Source organism: Miscanthus floridulus, chromosome 18 (genome assembly GCF_019320115.1).
Source record: "Miscanthus floridulus cultivar M001 chromosome 18, ASM1932011v1, whole genome shotgun sequence".
NCBI lineage: Eukaryota > Viridiplantae > Streptophyta > Magnoliopsida > Poales > Poaceae > Miscanthus > Miscanthus floridulus.
In genome coordinates, this window is record NC_089597.1 from 94,899,141 (window position 1) to 94,926,508 (window position 27,368).

Genomic DNA, 27,368 nt, shown 5'->3' on the forward strand with positions numbered 1-27,368 from the left:
CTTCTTGCTTTTCATTAGCTCAATCTTCGAGCCTCTTCATCAGTAGTTCCATCTTAGCAGATAGCATGTCTACCTCCTTGAGTTGATGCATACCTCCACCTCTCTTGCAGGTCTAAACACATTCTTCATTCTAGCCTTGGTTGGAGGCCATCTTCTCCACAAGAGTGGTCATAGCTAGAAGTGTAAGTGACAAGAATGCACCTCTAGCAGCAGCATCCATGGTCTCATGGGTACTATTGGGCAGCCCATGGTAGAACATCTGCATGAGTAGCCAATTCTCCATCCCATGATGAGGACATTCTGATATATAGTCTTGAAAGTGTTCCCATGTCTCAAGGATAGATTCATCATGCTATTGTTGAAAACTTGAGATTCTCCCACGTAGAGCATTGGTCTTGCTTGTGGGAAAGAACTTTGCTAGGAAGGCAGTGGAGCAGTTATCCTATGTAGTGTTTCTATCTTTGTTGGCATAGAACCACTACTTCTCCTTCCCCAAAAGTGAAAATAGGAAGAGGCGAAGTAGTATGGCATCCTTGGTTACTCCCTTAATGGTGAAAGTGCTATAGATCTCCAGGAAGTGTTGGATATGAGCACTAGCATCTTCATGTGCCTTTCCACAAAATTGCCTCACTTGCACCATGTTGATGAGAGCTGGCTTGAGCTTGAATCCATTGTCTCCCACATTGACTGTGGGTCCAGTCTAGATGTTGGCAATGATTAGAGTAGAGAATTCATAGAGTCCTATCAGTCATGGCTTCACATTCTGGTGTTAAGCTTCGCCTTATATGGTTGTTTTCCAACTCTAAAACTGAAACTTTTTCATGGAGACCACTTGCACTCAATCACACATGATCATAAGCATACACATAGGAAAACATAAAATAATAGGTCATGTTTCACATGTTTCAATTGCATGTTTCATATGTGAAAGCTCATATAGGAATGCTTATGCTCATGCAATGCAAGTGCAATTATGCAAGCCTAACACCTAGGGTGTTACAATTATCACAAATGTTATACTATCAACCCCATTGTTGTCAATTTGAACATTCTTGAATCATCGGTCATGTATTGTGTGCACCCACTATCAAGAACCTAATGCCTTCCTCCGGCTTTATAATTGACCTATAAAAGAAGATAATTTCTTTTTAGGTACCCAAACTTGCTTGGGTCCTTGAAGGTTAGTCACTAAGGTCTTTGGTACTCAAATTGCCTTCTTCTTTGGGCCCAATAAGGATGTACCAACAAACTTAGCCTTCACACAATTGGCACCCTTGGTAAGCAAATAACAAGAATCAAACTTGATTGAGGATACATTAGCATGTGATTTCTTATTCTTGCAATCATGCTCTTTGTGACCCACTTGCTTGCAACTATAGCAATATCGGCCATTGTTCTTCACAAAACTAGTCTTGTGAGGAGCAAAGGTGGCCTTGCCCTTCTTGTAGGTATAGCCTAATCCCTCTTTTGTAGAGAGATGCTCTTTGGCTACCCAAGCACATAAGCAAGCAGTTCTCACCACCATAGGCTTTGCCTAAGGTGCGAGTGAGCTCATTGACCTCCTTCTTGAAGGTCTCATTCTCAACCATTAGTGAGGAATTAAAAGTAAAACCAGCACTAGTAGATGAGGTAGAAGTGGAAGTGCTACAAAAAGGGTTAGTGGGAGCAATAACAATGGGCTTATAAAAAGATTCATCAATAATATTACATGTTAGTCCCACATCACAAGACATAATCACTTGCTCCTTCTTGGCTTCCTCCTTCTTGACTTGCTCAAGGAGAGAGGAGTGAGCTTTTTCAAGCTTAGTGTGAGCTTTGCTAAGCTCCTCATGGTCTTCCTTTAGACTCTCATGAGAAGGATTGAGCTCATCAAAGGATTGCTCAAGAGATTTGACCTTCTTGCACAATTCTTTGCACTCATTTCTCTTTATCTCAAAGCAAGTGTGGACTTGCTCCAACATGTCCATGAGCTCCTCCTTGGTGAACTCCTCATCATCATCACACCTACAATCATCACTTTCACAAGCATCATTATCACTCTCATCATATTTTACCTTGGTATGCTTTGCCATGAGGCAAGTCGATGCAGTGTCAAAGATGGATGGCTTGTTATTGATGGTGATGCTTGCTAGTGTCTTTTTGAGAGACTTCTTGTCATCATCCGGTGAGCCATCACTATCCCATGTCACCACATAGTCACCATCCTTCTTCTTCTTTTGGAAGGTCATTTTCTTCTCCTTCTTTTTCTTTTCCTTCCTCTCCTTCTTTTCTTTCTTCCTCTCATCCTCATCATTGTCACTATTGTAGGGACAATCCGCTACAATGTGATCCTTACTTTTGCACATGTAGCATCTTCCCACATAGTCCTTGCTCTTGAAGTTGTCTCTTCTCTTTCTTGCACCATAGCCCTTCTTCTTTATGAATTTGCCCATCTTGTGCACAAAGAGAGCCATAGCCTTATCATCAATGTCACTAGCATATTCATCATCACTTAATTCTTGCTTCTTTGACTTGCCCTTGTTCTTGGATGATGAACTAGCTTTGAATGCTACACTCTTCTTCTTCTTATCTTCATCCTCCTTCTTCTCATCTTTGTCAACCCCCTCTCTTTCCACACGGTATGTCTCTTGTGTCATGACATCACCTAGTACTTGGTTAGGGGTTAGTTGCTTCAATCCTCCTCTAATGATGATCAATCTCAATGTCTTAAATCTTGGAGGTAAGCACATCAAGAACTGATGAGAGACATCATCATCATTGATCTTCTCACCCAAAGCCTTCAAGTCATTGACAATCACTCTCAATCGATGGAACATCTCTGGAATGCTCTCATCATCCTTCATCTTGAAGCTTGTCAACTTGTCCTTGAGGATGTATAGCTTGGCACTCTTCACCACCGGTGTGCCCTCATATGTTTCTAACAATCTCTTCCACACCCCACTAGCTCTTTCACAATCCTTGATTTGCTCAAACACCTTAGAATCAATGGCATTGCAAATGGTTTTGAGAGCCATTGTATTGCATTGCTTGTTGGCCTTTGTCTTGGTTGGTGGGATTGTTGAGATCAAGAATCACATAATCACACTCGGTCACATCACACACTTGATCATTGATTGAACCAAGATATATCTTCATCTTTCTCTTTCAATAATCACAGTGGAAGAAAAATGGACCCTAGGCCCATTTACTTTGGATTTTGGTGTTTGATGATCATAACAACCAAATTAGACTAATGTAGTTTATAGTGTTTATTTTATAGTTCAATAGGATGCAACGTGGACTTTGATCAACTTTGGAACATGAAGAAAATGATCAATGCTCAAAAGAAGACAATGGAGGAGGTGTTGATAGCCGAGAAGTGAAGCAAGGAGTCGAAGAAACAGAAGCAAACCATGGCTGAGTGGGCACCGCCCTAGGGGTGGTGGTTCCACTAGAGAAGGGCTGCAATCGCTAGAAAAGAGACAGACACTGGACGTGACTATGTGCACCACCCTGGTTCGCCCCTAGGGTGGCATTGCACTAGATAGGGGGTGGCGGTGCCACTGCCCTAATTTTCTAAAAAGTAGAAGAAATGAGTTGGGGCATTGAACATGCTATGGTGGTTCACTGCCCTACCCATGGTGGTGACCATGTATCCCAATGGTTAGCCTATCAGTGAGCAACAGCTAGTCCACGTGGCGGTCACCGCCCTGTCTAGTGCCTAGCACCGCCCTATTCGGTGACCACATAGAGAAGAGGATCTTGGCGACAACGGCAAGTTTTGACTTGGGGGCTATAAATACTTGTCCCAACCGGCCATTTGAAGAGAGAGAGCTGAGGGAAGATAGCAGGGTATTGCTACACCTCATTTGTGCTCTCCACATGCATAGAGCTTAAAGAACACTTGGTGATTAGTGTAGGTGCTTTGCAAAGTGCTTAGGTTAGTTAGACCACACTCATGTGTGCTTGCTCTAGGCTTAGGTCTCATTACTAGTGAGGTTTGCATACCTGTAAACCCAAGGTGCTTGCGCGCCCCATGTTTGTACTCGATAGGGCTTGTAGTCTTGCGAGACCACAACAACCGCGTTTGTGGTGTGGCCACCACCATGTACCAAAGGGAACAAGGCCCATGCCGGTTCAGCCGGAAGCTTGATAGTGAATACGGCAGGGAGTGATCCAGGAGAGGCTTGCCAAAAGGCACACCAAAGACCCACTTTCATGTGGGAAAGGCCTAAGGCTATCCACAAAGTTACCTGACTAGGAGCTTGGCCCTTGCGAGGGATTCCTTATAAGGGGCTCCAACAAGGACTAGGGGAAGCTTGAGCGCTTCTCGATACATCGGTAAAAATACCAGAGTCATCGATGGGAGTTTGCATCTCTACCTCATCTTTTACCTTCTGCATTTACATTACTACCTTGGTTGATTGCTTTACTTTCCTAGCTTAGTTGATAGACTAGTTGATAGGATTGGAACCTAGGTTGCATAACTCTTTTGCGGTAGAGATAGCAACACACCTTGCAAAACCATAGTTGCACATATAGATAAGATTACTTTTTTGCATAGGTTTTGACTATGTGGAATTAGAGGCCATAGTAAGAAGTAGATTTTTAAATTGCCTAATTCACCCCCCTCTTAGGTGTCATGGTCCCCTATAAGTGGTATCGGAGCCAGTTGGCTCAATTTGGACTTTTGGCTTCACCACAATTGAGCTGACGCTATTTAGATTGGTTGGGATGGATACCTCTAGGCTTCCGCACTTCGATGACACTAACTTCCCCTACTATAAAGCTAGAATGGCTTGTTACCTTGAGGCGGTAGATTTGGGTGTTTGAAGAGTCACTCATGACGGGATGAAACACATTAAGAATATTGATAAACCCACAAAGAGTGAAGAAAAAGAAATTCATTTCAATGCTAGAGATCTCCAGAAAGTGTTGGAGATGAGTAGTAGCATCTTCATGTGCCTTTCCACAAAATTGGCTCGCTTACACCATGTTGATGAGAGCCGGTTTGAGCTCGAATCCATTGTCTCCCACATTGACTGTGGGTCCAGTCCAGATGTTGACAGTGGTTGGAGCAGAGAATTCATGGAGAGTCCTATCAGCCATGGCTTCAAATTCTGGTGTTAAGCTTTGCCTTATATGGTTGTCTTCCAACTCTAAAACTGAAACTATTTTGAGTTTAGCCTTAGTCCTCTTTAAGTACTGCTTCTGGATAGTCAACATAGTTTGTCGAAAGGTCAAAACCGGTCATACATTACCCTACATAAGATATGAATGCAGACAAAACAACGGTAATCCTGCTTGATCAGAGGTCAATGGTTATCTCAATCACATCAATAAGTATAAGTTTATCAAGACTTCCTTTGCCTAGCTACCTTTCTCGGCAACGGTGCTAGAAATGCTTGTTCGTATTTATTAACTTGTCACTTGTTTTAATAGCCACGTATTATAAACCCAATATCTCCTGACATTACTTTACTTGGTTGTTATCCCTAGTGATGATGCCAGAGTACTACCTAGCATTACTATTAGAATAACTCTAGGTTGTTATTTATTAATTTATGTGACTAGAAAGAATATATATGAATGAAAAGGGATCTGCAAGCGCATAGATAATATACCATTGTAGCATTTCATCCAGGAGTATTCTAGGTATCGTTATTTATATTTTTACCACAGGGAAGGTCTAGCATGGACAAGTATTGATAACTTATACTATTGATGGAGAAGTAAGCCATAACCAATATTCTACTCATAACAGGGGTAAGTTATAGGATAAGATATATATATATATATATATATATATATATATATGATAAGTATTGATCAATGATAATGATAAATCACTCAGAGTACTCCTTTCTATGGCATTAGCATGGCCAGGTAGAATATTAGAGGAATAATTCATAAGTGATTCTTAATTATAAGTCAAAGCATACATTGATTAGTGCAATTACACCTAATAGTCATTGCTAAGATCATCTTCATATCTACACATAAGGGATATTACTAAGGGAGATTAAGAATAGAGCTTGTCCCCCTTTGTAACCAGATCCTACATGCTACCTACATCGGGGAGTGGACTACAAAGGACTCAACAGGAGTGTCACGTCCGTGATCTACCACATGACCCAGAATATAGGGTGTATCCATGGGTAAACAACATATAAGCACCACGCTTACACAATGTCGACTACCCACCCATGGATCCATAGGGTGAGCGCTATATGAACATATGCATGAATACGATGATAATCCAACTATACTAGGTATATAATCAAGGTAGACGATGAACATTATAATGAAGAACATGAATAAAATGAATACTAATATTGTCATAACAGTTGTAGCAAGCATATAAAAATAATAGAGATACAAAAGAGAGGGGGTACAAAGATTATACCGAACCACGCTCTTGACATGATCAGGAATCCAAGCGAAGCCTACTTGCCTCCCTCTAGACCTAGCCTAACTAGCTATGCCCTAGAATATGATGGAGCTCTGAGAATGATTAGGGTTTTTATCTTCTCAAATGACTTGATGCCTTTAGGGGGGCAGGGGCTGATATATATAGGCCAGAGCGTCCAACGTGAGCCCTTGTATCAAACCAACTTAAGGAATGGCATAGATGCAACCTAGGAGGCGGTGGAGAACCGACATTGCAATGCGAAGGCTGACAGGTGGGCCTAGGGGTTGGGCGGCCTATAGGTGGAGCCAGCTGGCCCCACCTGGCAGCCTCTACCTCTATACCTCGACGTGGTGTCCTCTGGTGTCCTCTAGAACCTTCTAGTGTCCGTTTCATGATGGATAAGCATAATTAAATCTGACATGTAGATCTACCTTGACGATTTTCTAGATAAACCCTGCAGAAATCATAGATTCACCAAAACTCATGGAATTTGTTAGTTTAAACCCCTAGACCTTTGTTGGTGATCTCAATTGTGCCCTTATACATGTTTTATTAATGGTTTATAATGGTTGTTAACCACCGTCAACACCCCCTCTTAGGCATCACGATCCCCTACAAGTGGTATCGGAGCCGGTTGGCTCAATTTGGACTTTTGGCTTCACTGTCGTTGAGCCGATGCTATTTAGAGTGGTTGGGATAGATACCTCTAGGCCTCCGTACTTCGATGACACTAACTTTCCATACTATAAAGGTAGAATGGCTTGTCACCTTGAGCTGGTAGATTTGGGTGTTTGGAGAGTCACTCATGATGGGATGAAACCCATTAAGAATCCCGATAAACCCACAAAGAGTGAACAAAAAGAAATTCATTTCAATGCTAGAGCTAAAAATTGCTTGTTTGAATCTTTTAGCATGGATGTGTTTAACCAAGTGTTCACTTTAAATATGGCACATGAAATTTTGTTAAAATTACAAGAGCTCCATGACGACACAAGTAATGTCCATGAGCAAAAACATTGCCTAGCTCAACAAAGTTATGGATCTTTTGAAATGAATGATGATGAGCTTGTTTGTGATATGTATTCATGTTTGAATCTAATTATCAATGAGCTCAATTCTATAGGATTAAGAAAGCTAGGTGATGCGGACATCACGAAGAAGATCATCTCCGTGCTACCACAAAAGAAATATGCTAGCATCATCACCATCCTTAACAACATGAATGATTTGAGCACCATGACCCCGCCCATAGTCAATGGCAAGATAGTGGCATTTGAGATGTCACGTAAGATGGGTCACGAAGAAGCCTCTTCATCAAGCAAAGGCAAAACTCTCGCTTATAGTGAGCATAAGAAGATGAAGGGCAAGCAAGCTGAGACAAAGCCCAAGCTCAAGCTCCTCAAGTGAAGAAGAAGAAGAAGATGATGAGGATGATGATGATGATGAATCAAGTGATGATGATTAATCTTCCTCCTTCACCTCCGACCTTGATCAAGAATAAATCAAACTTATCAACAAGGTGGAGAAGATGATCCAAAGGCTCAATGTCAAGGGTGTGCCCATCCAAATTCAAGATTTAATTTTCATCAATCAAAGAAATGAGCAAAGGAAGAAAGGATGCTATGGATGCGGTGAGTTGGGACACTTTGTGGAAGTTTGTCCAAACAAGCCCACACCCAAGACAAAGAAGGCGTGCAAGGACAAAGCCCTCACATCAATAAGGTCATGCGATGATTCTTCAAGTGAAGAAGAAGACCATCACAAGAGGCGAGGCCACAAGCCATCATCATCAAGCACTTCACGAGTGTGCCTTATGGCATGAGGTAACAAAAAATATATCCCTAGTGATAGTGACAATAATAGTGATAGTGATGATGAACTACCTTCTTATGAGCAACTTGTGCAAGAAAATCTTAAATATGCTAAAAGTTGCACTAGTCAACAAAAGAAGCTAAAAATGTTACAAGAAAAGCTAGATAGTTCACTAGAAGCATATAAAACCTTGCTTGAACAATATGAGACATTTGCTAATCTCAATATTGAACTATCTACTAAAATTGAGCAATTTGAGGCTAGTGCAACAACAAATATATGCACAATCAATGATGAACAACTTATAAAGAAAAATAAAAAATAAAAGAAAAGTTAGCTAGCTCACAAGATGCCTATAAAAGTTTGCTTGCTAAAATAGAAACCATGTGCAAACATTGTGATGAGCTAACTAATAAAGTTGCAAATCTTGAAGCCATCGGTACAATCCTCACCAAGGCACCTAAAAAGAATTCAATTATTGACATGCCTAAAAAGGATGCCTCTACTTCTTGCACTAATTTATGTTTAGACTCACCCTTGTGCAACCAAGTTTGTGTTGAGAAAGTTGTTGTAGATACATGCACATAAGAGATCGCAATGGAGAATGTACAACTCAAGCAAGAAGTGGCTCGCCTTACCAAGGACTTGACTCAAGTAAAAGGCAAAACGGAGCAAGCCCAACTTCATCAAGATAACACCGTCAAGGGAGTAAAGAAGCTTGATGAAGGACAAACCATGGTTTGCTATGTATTCCACAAGGAAGGCCACAAGTCCTATGAGTGCAAGGTGAAGAATGGGGGAGGAGCTAAGAAGAAAGAGAAAAACAAAAAGGAAACAAGCAAGCTCTCCAACACCTACACCAACAAGGTGAACAAAAAGGCCTCCACACCTTATCTCTTGAAGAAGAAGAAAAATGACAAGGTGGTGGCCATCAAGGTGAATAAGCAAGCCAACAATGGGGCCAAACGGATTTGGGTGCCAAAGGAGATCATTTCCAACATGAAGAGCACCAAGAAAGTTTGGATCCCGAAGGGAAAGTCAGAAGTCCGATGGACTTTGGAGAATTTGGAGACTTGGCAAAGTTTGAGTGCATTTCATGGTGTGCATCACATCGGATCATGTCATTGCCAAGTGGATTAGTGAATACTATGTACCCAAATTCCCTTTCCCATGTTAGGTAACTAGATTTAATTTCTTGCAATCTCAATTAGCATCTAGCTCCTTTTCATGCCTAGGTTTGCATTTGCATGTTTAATCCTTTGTCATGCATACACTAGGCAAATCATATGGTAGGCTTGCTCGGTATCACTCTTACACTTGGAGCAAACCTACATGGTTTAAATTGCTTAGGAGCACGGCATATAGCTTGTTTTACAATTATTTATCTAATATGTGCCAAAGTCTAAATTATAGATAATTTTCCCCAAATATCATTCATGAAAATGATTCTCACATTCATGTGATGTCATTTTTCAAGTGGTATTTTGATTTTCAAAAATCAATGTGCATGTCTCCTACAAGTATTCTATGCTTGTATGCACAAATGTAGGGGGAGGTTATTCTACAAGTTGGATGCTTTGAGACTAAGACTATTTCAAGCTTATCATATGTGTAGTAGTCTCATTGCAAGGAAAATGGAGTCCCTGGAGATAAGCATCATGCTTCAAAAATCCACCACCCAATGCAAGTGGTGTCAATCAAATTGGTTTCTATATGTGGTATTCCTAAACCGATATCATCATGTTGATTTCAATTTGGTATTTTTATGCTTTCCCCATGAATTATATAGATTAAACTCCCTTGTGCTTTAATTTGCCAATTATGCATTACTTTTCCATCCACCATATGTGTGCATATATTTAGGGGGAGCTTAGTCTATGTAATGTGAGAGTCAAGTTTTTAGATCTATTCCACTCCACATACAAAGGATCACAAAAGTTGACCCTCCCTTGTGCTACTAATGTATTCCTTTTCAGTGTCTGATTCCAAAGAGGGAGAATTTATAGGACCAAAAGCAAGCCCAATCAAAATAATTTACAATTGGTAATGGTCCAAGATAGAGAGAATAGTGGATTATAGAGTTAGGGGGAGGCTTAAATCCATAATGCCACATGGGGACATTTGCAAGGGCAAGATAAGTTTTCAAAGTTTTCACAAGTGGTATCTTTTTTCATCATATAAACTTGCCTTTGCATTGCATCCTAGCAAGTAGATAGTTTTTAAATTTTTGCATTTATTATTATTTGCTTGCTTTGGTCGTGTTGTCATCAATCACCAAAAAGGGGGAGATTGTAAGGAAAATGGACCCTAGGCCCATTTACTTTGGATTTTGGTGTTTGATGATCAACACAACCCAATTGGACTAACGTATTTTCTAGTGTTTATTTTATAGTTCAATAGGATGCAATGCGGACTTCGATCAACTTTGGAACATGAAGAAAATGATCAACACGCAAAACAAGACATTGGAGGAGGTGTTGACAGCCTAGAAGTGAAGCAAGGAGTCCAAGACGTGAAGATGTCGAAGCCTGAACAAAGCCACACGACAAAACGAAAGCAAACCATGGCTGAGTGGGCACCATCCTAGGGGTGGCGGTTCCACCAGAGAAGGGCTGCAGTAGCTGGAAAAGAGGCGGGCACCAGACATGACTATGTGCACTGCCTTGGTCACCACCCTGGGGTGGCGGTGCACCAGACAGGGGGTGGCGGTGCCACTACCCTAATTTTCTAGAAAGCAGCCAAAATAAGTTGGGGCACAGGATATGCTATGGCAGTGCACCACCCTACCCATGGCGGTGACCATGTGTCCCAACTATCGGCCTATTAGTGAGCAACGACTAGTCCATGTGGCGGTCACCGCCCTATCCGGTGCCAGGTCTTGGCCACAACGGCTAGTTTTGACTTGGGGGCTATTAATACTTGGCCCAACTGGCCATTTGAAGAGAGAGAGAGAGAGAGAGAGAGAGAGGGAGAGAGAGCTGAGGGAAGATAGGAGGGTGTTGCTACACCTCATTTGTGCCCTCCACATGCATAGAGATTAAAGATCACTTGGTGATTAGCGAAGGTGCTTTATGAAGTGCTTAGGTTAGTTAGACCACACTCATATGTGCTTGCTCTAGGCTTAGGTCTCAGTGCTAGTGAGGTTTGCATACCTCTAAACCCAAGGTGCTTGTGTGCACCATGTTTGTAACTTGTCAGGGCTTGTAGTCTTGCAAGACCACACCAACCGCGTTTGTGGTGTGGCCACCACCGTGTACCGAAGGGAACAAGGCCCGAGCCGGTTCAGACGGAAGCTCGATAGTGAAGACGGCGGGGAGCGGTCTAGGAGAGACTTGCCAAAAGGCACACCAGAGACCCACTTTCGTGTTGGGAAGGCCCAAGGCTATCCACGGAGTTACCCTACCGAGAGCTTGGCCCTTGCGAAGGATTCCTTGCAAGGGGCTCTAGCGAGGACTAGGGGGAAGCTTGAGCATTTCTTGATACCTCGGTAAAAATACCAGAGTCATCAATGGGAGTTTGCATCTCTACCTCATCTTTTACCTTCCGCATTTACATTGCTACCTTGGTTGATTGCTTTACTTTCCTTGCTTAGTTGATAGGCTAGTTGATAGGATTGGAACCTAGGTTGCATAACTCTTTCGCGGTAGAGATAGCAACACACCTAGCAAAACCGTAGTTGCAAATATAGATAAGAATACTTTCTTGCATAGGTTTTGACTAGGTGGAATTAGAGGCCATAGTAAGAAGTAGATTTTGAAGTTGCCTAATTAACCCCTCTCTTAGGCATCATGGTCCCCAACACATAGCATGTGCCATCAAAGAACGGTGGTTTGCCCCCCACATGGTTAACACAACTTGAGCCATCTTTTGACATCGAGGTTGTTAAGCCTTCAATCAAAAGGGTGACCACGGCTCCAATACCACTTGAAAGGTCCTAATATGGCTAGAGGGGGGGTGAATAGCCTATTTAAAAACTCTACAAAGCACTAGAGCAATTGATTAGTACAACAAACGGTGTAATGCAATTTTGCTCTAGCTCTACAAGGATTGCAAGCCACATATTCAACAATTTTAGTTGCTATGATCACTAGGCACACAAACAAGCTAGGTCACTACTCACTAAGCTAGTGTGCTCTCAAAGACTAACTAAAGAGCCACACTAACCAAACTAACAAGCTCTCAAAAACTAACTACACTAAAGAGCTTGACAACTAGTTTGCAAGGAATGTAAAGGAGTAAGGTGATTATACCATCATGTAGAGGAATGAACCAATCACAATATGAAAACAATCAATCACCGGGAGAAATCCAATCACAAGAATGACACGATTTTTCTCCCGAGGTTTACGTGCTTGCCTCCACCGCGCTGCCCCCCTTTCCTACTCTACCTCCACCACGCCGCCCGCCTACACTACAGCATCCGCCTATCTATTGATGGTCCTTAACACCTCATGTTAGACCATCAACCATGCCTAATTTGGTGATATAAATGACATAAACCATAGTCATAGGGCTTATTCCTAACCACTTCCACAAGTTGTGATGGCTATGTGAGTCTAGGAACAAGGTGGCAATATACATGTAAAAACACTTCATCAAATGCTGATTTTGACTACACCATATCAAAGAGCTCGTTGAGATACACAAAATCGAGTTTTGGTTCACCCAATTCAGAGTCCGGACGACAAAGTTACGCCTTCTAAAAGATCACAAGATGGGCCGGGCTGGTTTGGACACACATGGACGTTGGGCGACGCCCTATGGCATCGAGCGATGTGGACATGTGTCTAATGGCCCCAAAACTTGGTCAAGGGCCTCCACACTCACCCAGGAGTCCAAGGGAAGCCCTATCCATCCCATAGACCCAAATGGTGGTTCGGGAAAGCCTGGACAAGTGGGCCAATCCAACACAAGAAAAGATGAGTCCATAACTAGAGGAAGGAAATTCCAACTTCAACCAAACTTCATACCCATGCGCTGGAGGACCATAGATGAAGTGAACCGACTCAAGACGGATGGCAGATGTGCCAAGGGGGCGTCGGGCGATGCCATGCCACATCGGCTGACGCCCAAGTTCCACCAAACTGCCTCAAACTTTTGGACATGCAAACAAGCACAGTGGTGATCAATCCCATGCATTGATTTAAGGCGGTTTCAAAGGCGATTTCATCCAAGGGTGTGGAGGTGCTCTCCCACAGATCGTTGTTGTGGCGATGGAGTAGCCCTACTCCACCTCTCCACTATAAATAGCACCCTCACCCCTCACTTGTAACACACACCACAAGAGAAACTCTCTCTACTCTCTCAAGATGTAGCATTAGTGATAGTACTAGTGGGAGTTAGAGTGAAGAGGAGCTCTTCCTAGAGTCAGGAGCAGTCTTCAGGAGTCTGGTATAGCTTTGTATCTCTCTTGTAAGACTTTCCTTATTTTAATATATTACTTTCTATGAAATATATTAGTATCTTCTTTATTTACTTATCTTGCTTAAGTGTTACTATTCCTTTATTGTAGTAATACTTTTGGTTGCTTTAGTATAGCCTTAGTAGTACATCTATAGTATAATTAGAGTAATGTTCACACCTTTGTGCGGGTTCACTACTCTTAGTTGAGTGCTCTAGTTTGATCTTCCTTAGGGAACTAGAGTAGTATACGATAGTGTAAGCATGGTGCTTAGGCTAGAGTATACCAGTGTTTGTGGCTTGCTCCTCAGATGTGTGGTAGCTAGTGGGTGGTGATAGCCCCATATAGTCAATGTAATCCACCACGTGTTTGGGCAAGTTCTTAAAGCATAGGGCCCGAAGCTGTAACAGCACAAGTTATCTTTTGTAGTGCTTGACTGAAACAGAGCTCTGAAGTGCTTTGTGTGTGCTCATTAATCTTGTTATGCTAAGTTACATTGCTAAGTGTTGACAGAATATGCTCGGCAGTCCACCGAGGGGTATCCCGCGATGGTAGATTTGTCAGTGGGGGTGCGCATGATCAGGAACCGGATGGTGACACAAGGTGCAGAGACAGCAATTTAGACATGTTTGGGCCGTCTGATCGACGTAATACCCTACGTCCTATGTCTTTGGTGTATTGTATTGATCTAGACGACCAAGTAGCTTAATGTAGCCTATCCGCTAGGGGACCCCTACCTCTCCTTATATACTCTAGAGGAGGTAGGGTTACAAGTAAAGTAGCCTATTTGGTACTATACAATGTCTTGCGGTGCACATCGAGTAGCACCGTGCACGCCTTAATCTTATGGGCTGGGCCACCTCTGATGGTGCGGACCATGTCTTAGGGGCCATACCCCCACAGCTAGTCCCCAAGCCTGACAGTAGGTGACATAGTCACATGGTGCCAGGGTCATAAAGTAGAAAACTAGCTGAGTAGGCAGCCAGTCCCCGGGCGTAGCCTCGAGATGAGAACAAGCACATTTACCGCAAGGTGAAGTGTGCCCACTTAGTCCCTGAGCCTGCTAGAAGATGAAGAATGAATCTTGTAGCAGGGTCAAAGAAGTCTGAAAGCTTGCCGACGTCGTCTGACATGCATGTATCAAGACCCCAAACATGCTGCCCAAGATCAGCACCCTGATCCAAACAACATGGAGCAGCTTGATAGCACACCGATGAGACGTAGCAAGATCCGAGCGCCAAGGAGTCCTCAGCGTAGCTGGCGATGACCAAGCACCGAGGAGCGAGGAGTCCCTAGCGTAGGTGGCGATGACCGAGCACCGAGGAGCGAGGAGCGAGGAGTCCCTGGCGTAGGTGGCGATGACCGAGCGACGAGGAGCGAGGAGCAAGGAGTCCCTAGCGTAGGCAGCGATGACCGGGCATTGAGGAGCAAGGAGCAAGGAGTCCCAGGCGTAGGCGGCAATGACCGAGCGCTGAGGAGCGAGGAGTCCCCGGCGTCGCTGGCGATGACTGAGCACCAAGGAGCGAGGAGTCCCCGACGTTGCTGGCAATGATGGCGTAGGCGGCAATGTCCAAGCACCAAGGAGCGAGGAGTCCCTGGAGTCACTGGCAATGATGGCGTAGGCAGCGATGTCTAAGCACCGAGGAGCGAGGAGTCCCCAGCATCGCTGGCGATGACCAAGCACCGAGGGGCGAGGAGTCCCCGACATTGCTGGCGATGACGGCGTAGGCGGCGATGTCCGAGCACCAAGGAGCGAGGAGTCCCTAGCGTCGCTGGCAATGATCGAGCACTAAGGAGCAAGGAGTCCTCGACGTCGCTGGCGATGACCGAACACCGAGGAGTGATGAGTCCCCGGCGTAGGCGGTGATGTCCGAGCACCGAGGAGCGAGGAGTCCCCGGCGTAGGCGGCGATGTCCGAGCACCGAGGAGCGAGGAGTCCTCGACGCCGCTGGCGATGACCGAGCACCGAGGAGCAAGGATTCCCTGGCGTAGGCGATGAGGTCCAAGCATCGAGGAGTCCCCGGCGTAGGCGGCAATGTCCAAGTACCAAGGAGCGAGGAGTCCCCGGCGTAGGCGGTGAGGTCCGAGCACCGAGGTGTCCCCGACGTAGGCGGCGATGTCCGAGCACCGAGGAGTCCTTGGCGTAGGCGGTGAGGTTCGAGCACCGAGGAGTGCCCGGTGTAGGTGGTGAGGTCTGAGCACCGACGTAGCTGACGATGTCCGTGCGGTGAAGTGTGCCCACTTAGTCCTCGAGCACGAAGAAACCGAGAGCCGAGGAGTAACCGGCGTAGCTGGCGATGAAGCACGAGTGGCGAACTGTCTAATCAACTGGTCGGCGATGGAGTCCATGAACCAAGCGGTCCGACCAGTTGATCGGTGGAGAAGTCCGAGCACCAAGTGGTCCGATCACCTAGACGATGATCCTGCAATACAAACATGTAGAACGGGTAGTACATGATGTAAAAATAAATAAACTTCGGAGAAAAATCAGCAATGGTGATGAAACGACGTATGCAGTTTGACGATCAGTTGACGTGAAAATATATTTATGTTTAATATAAACCACCCAAACAGTTAGTGTGTAGCTAAGTCTCCAGCCCTAGCTAGCCCATAGTCCATAACGTCGAGTGCGGAGCTCGTGCACGTGTAGGAGGAACAGGCATGACCAAGGAGCCTCTGCCGACCACCCATAATGCAGAGCGCGGAGCCCGTAGCACGTGTAAGGAGGAGCCAGAGACAGGGTCATCTCTGGAGGCGTTCAAGCATCAACAGGACTATTCAGGGGTTTGGAAAATCATTTTGGAGAGCAAATATGGAGAAAATAGCTCAGAGAAATATTATGGCGATATACGAAGATCGGAGAATATTTAGAAGAATATTAAAGCGTGACTTAGCTTTGGACGAAGTGTCTGGTCGGTGGCGTATGGCATTGTCTGGTCGGCGTTGACGGCGAGCACCTGGCGGGCAGTGAGTTGTTGGTGAAGACGACCTCGGAGGTGGTTCCGAGATCAGATCTGCTGTCACAGGGGCTGGTGTAGCAGTGATGAATCATCGTCGTCGACCGGCATGGATCTCCACGAGATTGATGACGAGAACACGTTGTTGATTTGAGGTCCATTTGGCTCGCCATAGATCAAGCGCACACCCCTACCTGGCGCGCCAACTGTCGACAGAATATGCTCGGTAGTCCACCGAGGGTTATCCCGTGATGGTAGATTTGTCAGTGGGGGTGCGCGTGATCAGGAACTGGATGGTGACACAAGGCGCAGAGACAGCGATTTAGACAGGTTCGGGCCGTCTGATCGATGTAATACCCTACGTCCTGTGTCTTTGGTGTATTGTATTGATCTGGACGACCAAGTAGCTTGATGTAGCCTATCCGCTAGGGGACCCCTACCTCTCCTTATATACTCTGGAGGAGGTAGGGTTACAAGTAAAGTAGCCTATTTGGTACTATACAATGTCTTGCGGTGCATGCCGAGCAGCGCCGTGCACGCCTTAATCTTGTGGGCTGGGCCACCTCCGATGGTGCGGCCCATGCCTTGGGGGCCATACCCCCACACTAAGCCATATCTAAGAAAGAACCTTTGTGATAAAGAAGAACTTAGGAAACTCCCTCGCTCGTTGTCCTCCCACTTAGCTATGCTTTCACTCTATCCTTCTAGAGTGGATCTTCTTGTGTGTCACCCTATCTTATCTTATATCACTTACCCCCACTTTAGTCTAGTCGGTGTACTAGTTAGTAGATACGTGATGGTTAACAATCAACTTCTTTAGCCACTTCTGCCCTATGGATAAATACGATACCCTGAAATACTTTTAGGTAAAATGCTACAATGATATTTTGTGTGCTTGTGGAATTATCTACTTGAGCATAAGAAATATCAACACCGCCGCGGCCACTCCACCAAGTCGGCGAGCCTCCATGACGGATGCTCCAGCAAGCAAGCGAGGGGAGGAGTTTCATGTGATGCCGCCCCGCTGGTGAGTTGCTTGCACCGCTGCCGCACCGGCGAGCTCCATGCACTGCCCATTGGAGTCGAGCTCCACAACGACGAGCCTCCATTCGCCCAAGCAGCAAGCTGAAAACACATGTTGTAAGTGTATGTTTCAAGTGTATCAGATGTTTTAGAGATATGTTGTAGGTGTTTTATATCGATGTTGCAAAAGTAGATCGGGATGTTGCACATGTTGCAATGGCTATACACGTTTGTTCCAAGTGTATGTTCCAAATGTTTAATCTGTTTAAGACGTATGTTGCAAGTGTTTCATTTGGATGTTGCAAAAATAGATCTGGATGTTGCATATATAGTCAAAAAAGATGTTGCATATATATGCAAGTGTTTTATGTGTTTTATACGTGTGTTGCAAGTGTTTCATTTGGATGTTTGTAATGACTACACATGTGTTTTTAAGTTTTTTCTATGTTTTTCAAATGTTGTTGCAAGTGTTTCGACTGTTTCGGACATATGTTGCAAAGTGTTTCATCTGGATGTTGCAAAAGTAGATCGAGTGTTGCACATGTTGCAATGCAACCCACCTGCCGCAACTATTGGGGTGCCGCCGAGTGGGCGTAGACGGTCCCTGTGTGCGGTCGGACGGTACGGGCGATGTCCGGACGTCGCGCGCCCCCACGTGAGTGCAAGAAATGGGGTGCAGACGTGGGTGCCAGATGTTCAAGGGCTAGCAATCCACAATAGGATAAGGCCATCGGTAATTCAACTCCAGATGTGTGGATCCAGTCCATCGGTTGTTTTTTTTTCTTTTTTTTATTCAACTCTTCACGGTAGTAGAGTCCATCTAGCCATTGGTATGTTTTTTCTTTTTTTAATCAACTCTAGGCCATTGAGACAGCGAGGTGATGGCCAATAGTAAATTTGGTTAGGGACCTATAGGTTATGCTATGGTATTATCTTTGTACAAATTTAAATGCTATAAGATCAAGTATTATGAGCTGAAGGGAGTATCTTTTTTGCCTTTTCTACTTAATCCACATATATTCCGAAGCTCATATGCCCATTAGAATGAATTTGGTCAAATGTCATTCATAAATTAAATTGTTGACTTCATATATCATTAGGAATATCTCATTGACATCTTTTCTCCATTGACCTCCAAATATGTTACCTAAACTATAACCTCAAACTGTCATCTAAACATTAACCTCAAATTCCTGCGCACAGGCAATCCACGCAACCAGAACAAATTAATGGTAGTCCAAAACAGACTTGAATAAAATTTTGTATGTCCCAAACTCAGTGAATACGAGATTGCTATATTTATAGTATGTAAGAATCTATGAATGTTTTTAGAAATCTGGTACTCCGGCTTTGTGTTAGATAAGAAGGGTTACAGAATTTGACATCTTACAAGCGCGAGAGGCTCTTACGCTTGTCTCAGTTCTCTCGGCCATGCCAACCTACCACCTTACGATTTTTCTACTGGTAGCATGGGCAAGGAGGAAAATGGACAAAATAAGGAGATCATTCCTATGGAAAGGGGAGGACAACGCAAATGGCAGTCACTGCTTGGTAAATTGGCCTACGGTCACGCGGCCGAAGGACCTTGGGGGATCTTGGAGTGCCTGGTCTCGAGAGGTTTGGCTGTGCCCTCCGTCTCCGATGGTTATGGCAGGAATGGACGAAAGACTCCAAACCTTGGTTAGGAATGGACATCCCTTGCAATGACATTGACCGCCTTTTTCAATGCATCGACAACAATCACCTTGGGCGATGGCGCTAAGGCACGCTTCTGGCACAACAACTGTCTCGAAGGGGAGGTCCCAGTATGTGGCACCCAATCTCTTTAGAATTGCCACTAGAAAGAATAGAACGGTAGATCAAGAGCTCAGAAAACAACAATTGCATTCGCTCACTAAGAGGTCGCATCACCTCAGCCACCCATGTCGAAGAGTTTGTCTCCCTATGGATTAGGATACACGATATGCATCGGATTCAAGGTGTCCTGGACCCGATCACTTGAAAATGGACTCCGGACGGCGCTTTCTCCACCTGCTCAGCTTACATGATGCAGTTCAGTGGGTCCTTCGGTGCCTTCCGGAGCGACCACATTTGGAAAGCACTTGCTGAGAACAAGTGCAAGGTATTTACCTGGATACTTATGCACGGGGAAAGTGCTAACAGCGGACAACTTGCAGAGAAGAAGGTGGCCACATCAAGACCACTGCGCACTCTGCAATGGGCCCCTGGAAACCGGCCTACACCTGTATTTGCAATGCCCCTTTGCCATGGCGGTTTGGAATCAGATCTTAGCATGGGAGCACTTTGAGGACATCCTGGGCCAACTACAGCATGCCCCCTCCCAGATCTTTTCTTGGTGGAAGGACGCAACAGGAAAAGTTCCTAGTGCGGAGTGGAGAAGATTCAATGGCTTGGTGATTTACACCTTCTGGAATTTATGGAAAGAGAGGCGTACCCAGTGCAGAGAACTCCCGCTCTGTGCGGGGTCTGAGGAAAGGTGTCAGTGGCAAGCTTTATCCTCGCTTGTGCAATGCGAGGAGACCGCGACTCGAACCCGGGACCTTCCGGTCACAGACGGTAAGACTCTACCGCTTGCACCAGGCTCGCCCTTCAATGAGGAGAATTTTTAACAATGCCACAGAGACAGCGCTGCAAGTGGCCATGATAATTAAGGAAGACACAGGCCTTAGAAAAAGAGCTTTTTCATATGGGCTGCTCTTCTATTCTGATTGGGGGCTTCCAATTGCTCTGTTGTGTGACAACAGCTTTCCCCTCTCTTGTATATAAACATCTCTTTTCGCTATCTTAATTGAAAGACAGAGCTCCTGCCATTTCTTTCGAAAAAAAGAAGCGCGAGAGACGCTGCCTCCTGCAATAGACTACTGTAGGAGGTTTAGGAGAAAACTATGCTAATTACTCACTAAGGGATGAGCTACCAAAAGAGAAAAGGGAACTAAGTACTTTCCCTCCAGCCAAGACCCAAGTGGAGCAATCTTCATTGTTTTCTATGGCTATGGACTGTGCAGACTTCCTGAGTGTTTCAAATGTAGCACAACGTTCAGATTGACAGCATGTGTGCCTGCTTCGTACCAACAGGTGTTCCGGCGAGGAATCGGCCCTCCATGTCTGCAACATCTTTCCACCTTGATGTGCGCAGATTGTGGCACTTGCTTCAGATAGCAGCATTTGGGCAGCGAACTGAATGAAATTCGCTGTAGAGAAAGAGAACGCCTCAAGCCGACAGTCCAAAAAAGAGAGTTCTACAACCGCAGGTTTACAAAATCATGGATGTTAAGATGATTATCACGGGACTAATTATAAACTAGGGACGTAATTTTGAGTAAATTTTTGGAGGTGCGCGTGCGTTGCTCGTACCCTACTCCACCTAATATTCCAGAGGAGGATCTTAGCATGTGCAGCAGATCGACTTACGCTCGCGCGTGGACCTATGAGAGGGTGAGTCCACGCTGTGGAGCACATGGAAAATACGTAGCTAGACAATCATATTCTTTTTTTTTTAATCATCAGATGTGCTCGGCCACTTGGCATCTTTTCATACGAGGAGCATCTTTGCTCAATGCTTAAAATGGACTGAAATATATCCATGTCTACTTTTCTCAGATAAATGACCTTTCTTTTTTCCTGTTTTGCTTGGGCTGGGCCCAGCACGACTGAAACACAGTCGTCTTAATTAAATGCAAAATTCAGAAGGTGGCACATCATACACCTAACCCCCTGGCATCCAAATCATGCTTTGACTAGTTGGGCTACATGAGTCATGCATGAGTGTAACCAACAAGTTGAACATCTAGGGCCAGGGAGTGTATATTTCTTTTGATATATATCATATAGAGTGCTTCGAGCTCGACCAAAAGAGATGCAAAACTGTTGAAGCTAGGTTAGGTGACATATTACTAATTTTGACATCCCACATATGTACTCTTTTGTGTTTCTTCATGCCTTAGTGACTTCCTTTCATCCTAAAAGTGCACTCATTTGCAGAGCCAAAGAATACTAAGTGTGCGTTTCTTTGAGAACAATCATAGAGGAAAGATGTATGCTATCTCCTAGATATTTCAAGAAAAAAAGTTAAATTATTGTGCTCCAAAGAGGGCTTTCAACACTTCCCAAATTACAACAAAAGCTAGTAAAAAGATGCTAAAGAAGATGCAACATCTTCAAAAGAAAAGAAAAGAAAAGAAATACTAGTACATCAAACGAGAAGCACATAAAAGCACTAATCAATTGCTTTTTTATATATGAAAAAGAAATTCACTGCTTTTTGTAACAGCAACGGGCAGCCCTTCCCCTACTCCACACTTCAGCACAGCAGCAGTATATAGTTATAGATGGCCAACGGACGGGCCCGGTCTGTAGACCAACCGACTCCGAGTGGAGGCGACGACCTCCGCTCCCCTCTTCCTCCCGCTTTTTAGTCCCTCCCCGCCAGCCACCGCGCCACGCGAATCTTTTTTCCCTCTTGGCCGCGCTCCTAAATCCGCGCCAAATCGTCAAACCAAAACCAGGCCGCTCCCGCCTCGTCAGTCCTCGCTCGCGGACCGAGCTCCGGATCCCTCCCGCGGCGGCAATGGCAGCCGCCGCCTGCGACGCCGCCGCCGTCGAGCAGCTCGCTGGCCTCCTGGACCAAGGTGAGAGCTTTCGCTCCGGATCACCAGTAAAGTTTGGATCTTTTTACGATTTCGGAGCGGCGGCCCCGCTCGGACTTTGGGTTTAGCTTTCGGAGTCTTCGGTTCTGGGTTTTGTGTGGGTTCGTCTGGTGCTAATAATGTCACTCATAACGTGCTTTCTCTGGCTTGGATTCTTGCAGTGGACGCGCCGCTGAAGAAGACATTAGAGGTATGGATCTATGCGCCTTTTCTTTTTAACCTTCATATTGAGCCTTCGTGATATCTGAGAAATCTTGATTCTTCTGTCAAGCATGGGCATTTTGTGCTGTATTTAGTCTGCATTTCGATTTGGATCAGACGGAACCTTTTCTCAGATCAGTTAAACAGTTTGAATGATTAGTCTGACTTAGATGATCAAGTGGCTAAGTGAGACCGGGCGTTTGTTAGATTGTTGGTACTAGACTACTTGTGCTGATTTGGATGAAATCATTCCAGTTCATGCCTGAGCTTTTGTTTTCACTCATGCGCAGTCAGTTGATACAGTTCAACCAGCATGAACACGGATCTAAGGATAAATTCACAGTTGTCCAAGTTGACGGTACTTATTGATTGGCTGCAAAATGTTATTTTGTTCTTTGATCTAAGCCACACGTTTGGGATCCCTGAGGTAATTTTGAGTAGTTTGACAACGGGGGCTGAGAGCTTTCCACAATGGATGTGTCGAGGAATATTCTGATCTCAGGTCCACTATTTCAACTAGTGGACAGCGACATTTTTGGTCCCCTCGAGCCTCCTGATATGTTGGTAGTAATATATACCTCAGTGCTTTTCCTCGCGTTTGGTTGCTTGTCAATGGAACTGTCTTTTGGTTGTTGCGGATTATTATAGAATGATTTCTCCTTTTGCTCTTTACTTTGTTAATATAATGGCACTTGACACTTGTCATATCAGTGTGCAGACACATGCCGGTAGGCATCCTATGCATCCGGCACTTCTGGATTGACTTCCTTTTGTTTTTATTCTGTCATTTTACCAGTTAATTTTAGTTTGCAAGAGAACATTTCCGTCAATGAAATTCTCTCTAAAGGCTAGGCTTAAGTGCGCACTGTGTGCTGAGTAGGAGATGCCAAATAATTCCCAGCAGAACCTCTTGGCTGGTGGAGTGAGAATCAAAAGAAAGTGCCACTTGCAACAGAATTATTGCCTCAATAACATGAGGCAAGCAAAGTATAAGTGCAATTAACTATAGCTTTCCTTAAAAATGGAAGTACAAGTTTCTCGCAGGATGCTTGGTTTGAGGGATTACCACATTCTAGGTTGATTGATCTGTTACAGGATCATCCCATGATTTTAGCAGGACGGTCCCATTCTGTATTCTTTTACCGACTTGTGATTGTTAGGGATGAGGTGGTGATAGGCCCATTCATCCCAACCCCTGAGCTGAAAAGGTTAGTTAGGATCAAACAGCCTATTTTATTGAGTTGCATTGCATGCACCGGCCGGTTGATACTATCCAGTTTCTGAAACTACACAAAAAACTATAACCAGCTCGAGGAGTCTTCATCTTAGGGATAATTACCATATTGCATTTAGTTGCTTAAAAGTTTGCAAATCCCTTCTCTTATCTTCTTGAACGCTGACTCACTGAGTGTGTGTAGACTTTATAGATACATGCCATAAACATACTATGTGCAGTATACTTTGCACTCTTAGCATGGAAAAGAATACCAGTTTCTTCATTGATAATAAAACTGAACTTTTAAGGGACGAGATTCTGCAATGGAGAATATGATAAAGTGGAACAGATGATAAACTTATGCCTTAGCACTTGAGGCAGCTATATTTGACAAAATTCAAGTAATAAGGTCGCACTAGTATCTGATTCTTCATGTCTATCCCTGTGGCCCTACTTGTGAATTGTTTCTATTGTACTATTTGCCATAATGCCATGCCAGTGTCCTGGTGGTGGGGATCTTTGAAAACCTCCTGCCCACCTTGTTTTTGACCAACTTGAAAAAAATGTGTTGAGAAGCTCTTGCAGTACATATCATTTAAACAACCTAGTTTGAAAGCTGTGGTACCAGTATCAGTACCCTTGGCCTTCAGAAAGAACCATGAGTATATGCAGTTGTTTTGAATTTTTTCATAGATGTAAAAAGTTTTTCTTATTATCCTAGGGAGATTGTCTTTGAGCTCTCATGTTTTCTTTTTATTTTTCAGAATGTGCACCAGGGCTACCCAACAGAGACATTAGTGCGTTTCCTTAAAGCTAGAGAGTGGCATGTGAATAAGGCTCACAGGATGGTAATTGTTGACACTGCAATTTTCCATTTCAATTTTCATATTGATGAACCCTAAAGTAAATGTTTCATTATCTGAGGAAAATTTCTTTTGCTAGCTTGAAGATTCTTTGAATTGGAGGATACAAAATGAAATCGATAGTATACTGGAGGTAAGTAGTCTCAGTCCTAGAACAAGCTTGGCTATTGACTATAGTGTTAGGACGTTCTGCACGTATTTACACTTCCTTATTGTGATCATCTGTTTGTGCTGGACTATCGCAGAAACCTATTATCCCAGTAGATTTGTATAGATCAATTCGTGATACACAGCTTGTTGGGTTATCAGGATACTCCAAAGAGGTACAGCTGTTTTATGCAAGTTATAATAATTTTCTTTGCATGCTTGCTGTATTCATCTTAATTTAGCATTGGTTTTTGAACAGTCCTGGGTTTGAATTTTGTACTTAGACATTTTCATCTTTTGTGCTTTGCCAATGAGTTCTATGCTGTCTATGCCATAAAAGTCTTCACATCCAGTCTGTAACTAAGTTATTATTATTGGATAAACTATGCAAAGTTGTCTAATAGTCCACTTTCCTTCTCCTATTGTAGGGCATCCCTGTATTTGCAGTTGGTGTTGGACTGAGCACATATGACAAAGCTTCGGTAACTGTCTCAGACTATTTAAGAGTTTTAGTAGTTTCCATTGTTACTAACCTTTGGGATTTTGAGAATATGATGAATTAGGACACATGATTGTAATATGTGTGTATAGACATCCTCATGGGCCATGGGCTTTGATATACTTAACATTTGTCAGAATGCATCCATGCCAATCAAATTAAATATAAGTAAACACTGTTGCACTAGTAAGTTGCAATATAATTGGAGTCATATATGAATCCAAATAGATTTTGACCCTTTTATCAGATTGCATCCATATGTATTTGAGATCCATCCATGTCAATCAAATTAAATATAAGTAAATACTGTTGCACTAGTAAGTTGCAATATAATAAGAGTCATATATGAATTTAAATAGATTTTGACCCTTTTATCATATTGAATCCATATGTATTTGAGATCAAGTCATACTCGTCCGTCCATGAATTTATGCCTTATACTTCATGCATGTATTTCCAGGTTAACTACTATGTGCAATCTCACATTCAGATCAATGAGTACCGTGATCGTTTTATTTTGGTGAGTGTTTAACTAAAGCTCCATGGACAATTAGATAACTTCTATAAATTTTCTTAACACATATATTTGCTCACTTTTGTTTCATCTAGCCTATGGCGACAAAGAAGTATGGGAGACCTATTACCACCTGTATAAAGGTTCTCGATATGACTGGTCTGAAATTGTCAGCACTAAACCAAATGAAGGTACAGCCTGCAATATCATTGTATTCTACCCTCTTCTGTTCTCCAAACTACAAGAGTGTAGATTGATTTTCATAACGTCCATAGGGAGACAACAATGGGTATATGCCTACTTTAAGTAACTCAATATGCTGTATAAATGAGGCCACACACAAATTAGAAGACTATCAGCCTGTTCGCTTGTTGGTTTCAGCCAGGGCTTATCAGCCATGATACAATGTTTTCCTCTCACAACAAACTAGCACTAGCCGGGCTTATCAGCCCAGAAACCAACCAGCGAACAGGCTGTATAAATAATACCCATCAAAATAAGTAAAACGTGCACAGTGCAAATGCTATCCATTTTTTTTTATCCTACTGCTGACTAATATTGATGTGCTACAGATTGTGACTGCAATATCTACTGTTGATGATTTGAATTACCCTGAAAAGACTGAGACCTATTATATAGTAAATGCTCCATACATATTTTCCGCATGTTGGAAGGTGCTTTTCTTGAAATTATTACAACTCTTTTACTTTTTCTGTAAAGGTTCTCTAACATTTCATTTGATTTTAGGTCGTGAAGCCTCTGTTGCAAGAGAGGACAAGAAAGAAGGTTCATGTTTTGCGTGGTTGTGGGAGAGATGAGCTTCTAAAGGTAATTAAGACTGATTACCGTTTACATGGCCAAATAGTATGTCTGCAAAGTCACATAAGAGAATCTGAGCTGCACTGAACTTGATTTTACTCCTAAGCATCTTCTGGCTTTCTGCTTTGACGATCACAATGCAATGACATGGGCAATTCTGGAACACGCAGATCATGGACTACTCTTCCCTTCCCCATTTCTGTAGACAGGAGGGCTCGGCCTCATCCAAACATTCATCAAGCGATGCCGACAATTGCTTCTCTCTCGATCACCCGTTCCACCAAGAGCTTTACAACTTCATCCAGGAGCAGGCACTGAATCAGGAGCTCATTAAGCAGGGCTCCTTGCATGTGAATATCCCTGAGCAGGACCCTGAGGATGCAAAAATCGTGGAGGTCATTGAGGCTGAGTTCCACAAGCTTGGTGTGCAGAACGGGTCCGCCAATGGCATCGACCAAGCATAGCACTTGTGACTTGTCTAATAAGGCCAGCCTAATTCAACCAAGACGTTGCTTGCCACTTCTGATCCACCTGATCCTATATTTTGCGGGGTGGGCCACCCCCATTGCTATTTCCTGGGGGTGATTGATATAGGTGATATACATAGCAAAATCTTTTGCAGATCCATGCATGATGCAGGACTGAAACAAGAGAACTGATACTATGGTACTAGATAGACGTTATCATCTGTTGTAAACTTGCAAATTTGCAATGTGTTCTCATATCTCACTTGTATGATGAACTGAGATGAAATGAATAAATCATCCTAGTACCTGCACTTTGAGTCATCTTCAGAAATGTGTTGTGCTCAGTCAGAGGGTAACGATGCGTTTTGCCCCTGTCCTGAGAGTTCAGTTT

General features: G+C 43.7%; 1 protein-coding gene and 1 non-coding gene across 3 annotated transcripts; both read left to right on the forward strand.

Annotated features, from left to right (window-relative positions):
• Nucleotides 1-281: 281 nt before the first annotated feature.
• On the forward strand, nt 282-390 carry LOC136524904 (small nucleolar RNA R71). The gene has a single exon (XR_010776253.1). It is a non-coding gene; the product is annotated as a small nucleolar RNA R71 (small nucleolar RNA).
• Nucleotides 391-21,965: 21,575 nt separating this feature from the next.
• Nucleotides 21,966-27,288, forward strand: LOC136520715 (phosphatidylinositol/phosphatidylcholine transfer protein SFH9-like). 2 transcript variants are annotated; one of them, XM_066514361.1, is made up of 12 exons: nt 21,966-22,233; nt 22,413-22,441; nt 22,743-22,810; nt 24,433-24,516; nt 24,611-24,664; nt 24,777-24,854; nt 25,107-25,160; nt 25,638-25,697; nt 25,787-25,882; nt 26,264-26,365; nt 26,439-26,519; nt 26,681-27,288. In XM_066514361.1, the coding sequence occupies exons 3-12, from the start codon at nt 22,766-22,768 to the stop codon at nt 26,972-26,974; spliced, it is 948 nt and encodes a 315-aa protein (XP_066370458.1). In that variant the 5' UTR covers nt 21,966-22,233; nt 22,413-22,441; nt 22,743-22,765; the 3' UTR covers nt 26,975-27,288. The 2 variants fall into 2 exon arrangements, with proteins under 2 accessions (XP_066370458.1, XP_066370457.1); XM_066514360.1 differs by lacking the exon at nt 22,743-22,810.
• Nucleotides 27,289-27,368: the final 80 nt, after the last annotated feature.

Bases quoted from the DNA above. Each gene is read 5' to 3' on its own strand.
- LOC136520715 (XM_066514360.1), top strand. From the start codon at position 22,173: ATGGCAGCCGCCGCCTGCGACGCCGCCGCCGTCGAGCAGCTCGCTGGC. The intron at 22,442-24,432 runs GTATGGATCTAT...TTTATTTTTCAG, and splicing joins CGCTGAAGAAGACATTAGAG to AATGTGCACCAGGGCTACCC. The intron at 25,161-25,637 runs GTAACTGTCTCA...ATGTATTTCCAG, and splicing joins GCACATATGACAAAGCTTCG to GTTAACTACTATGTGCAATC.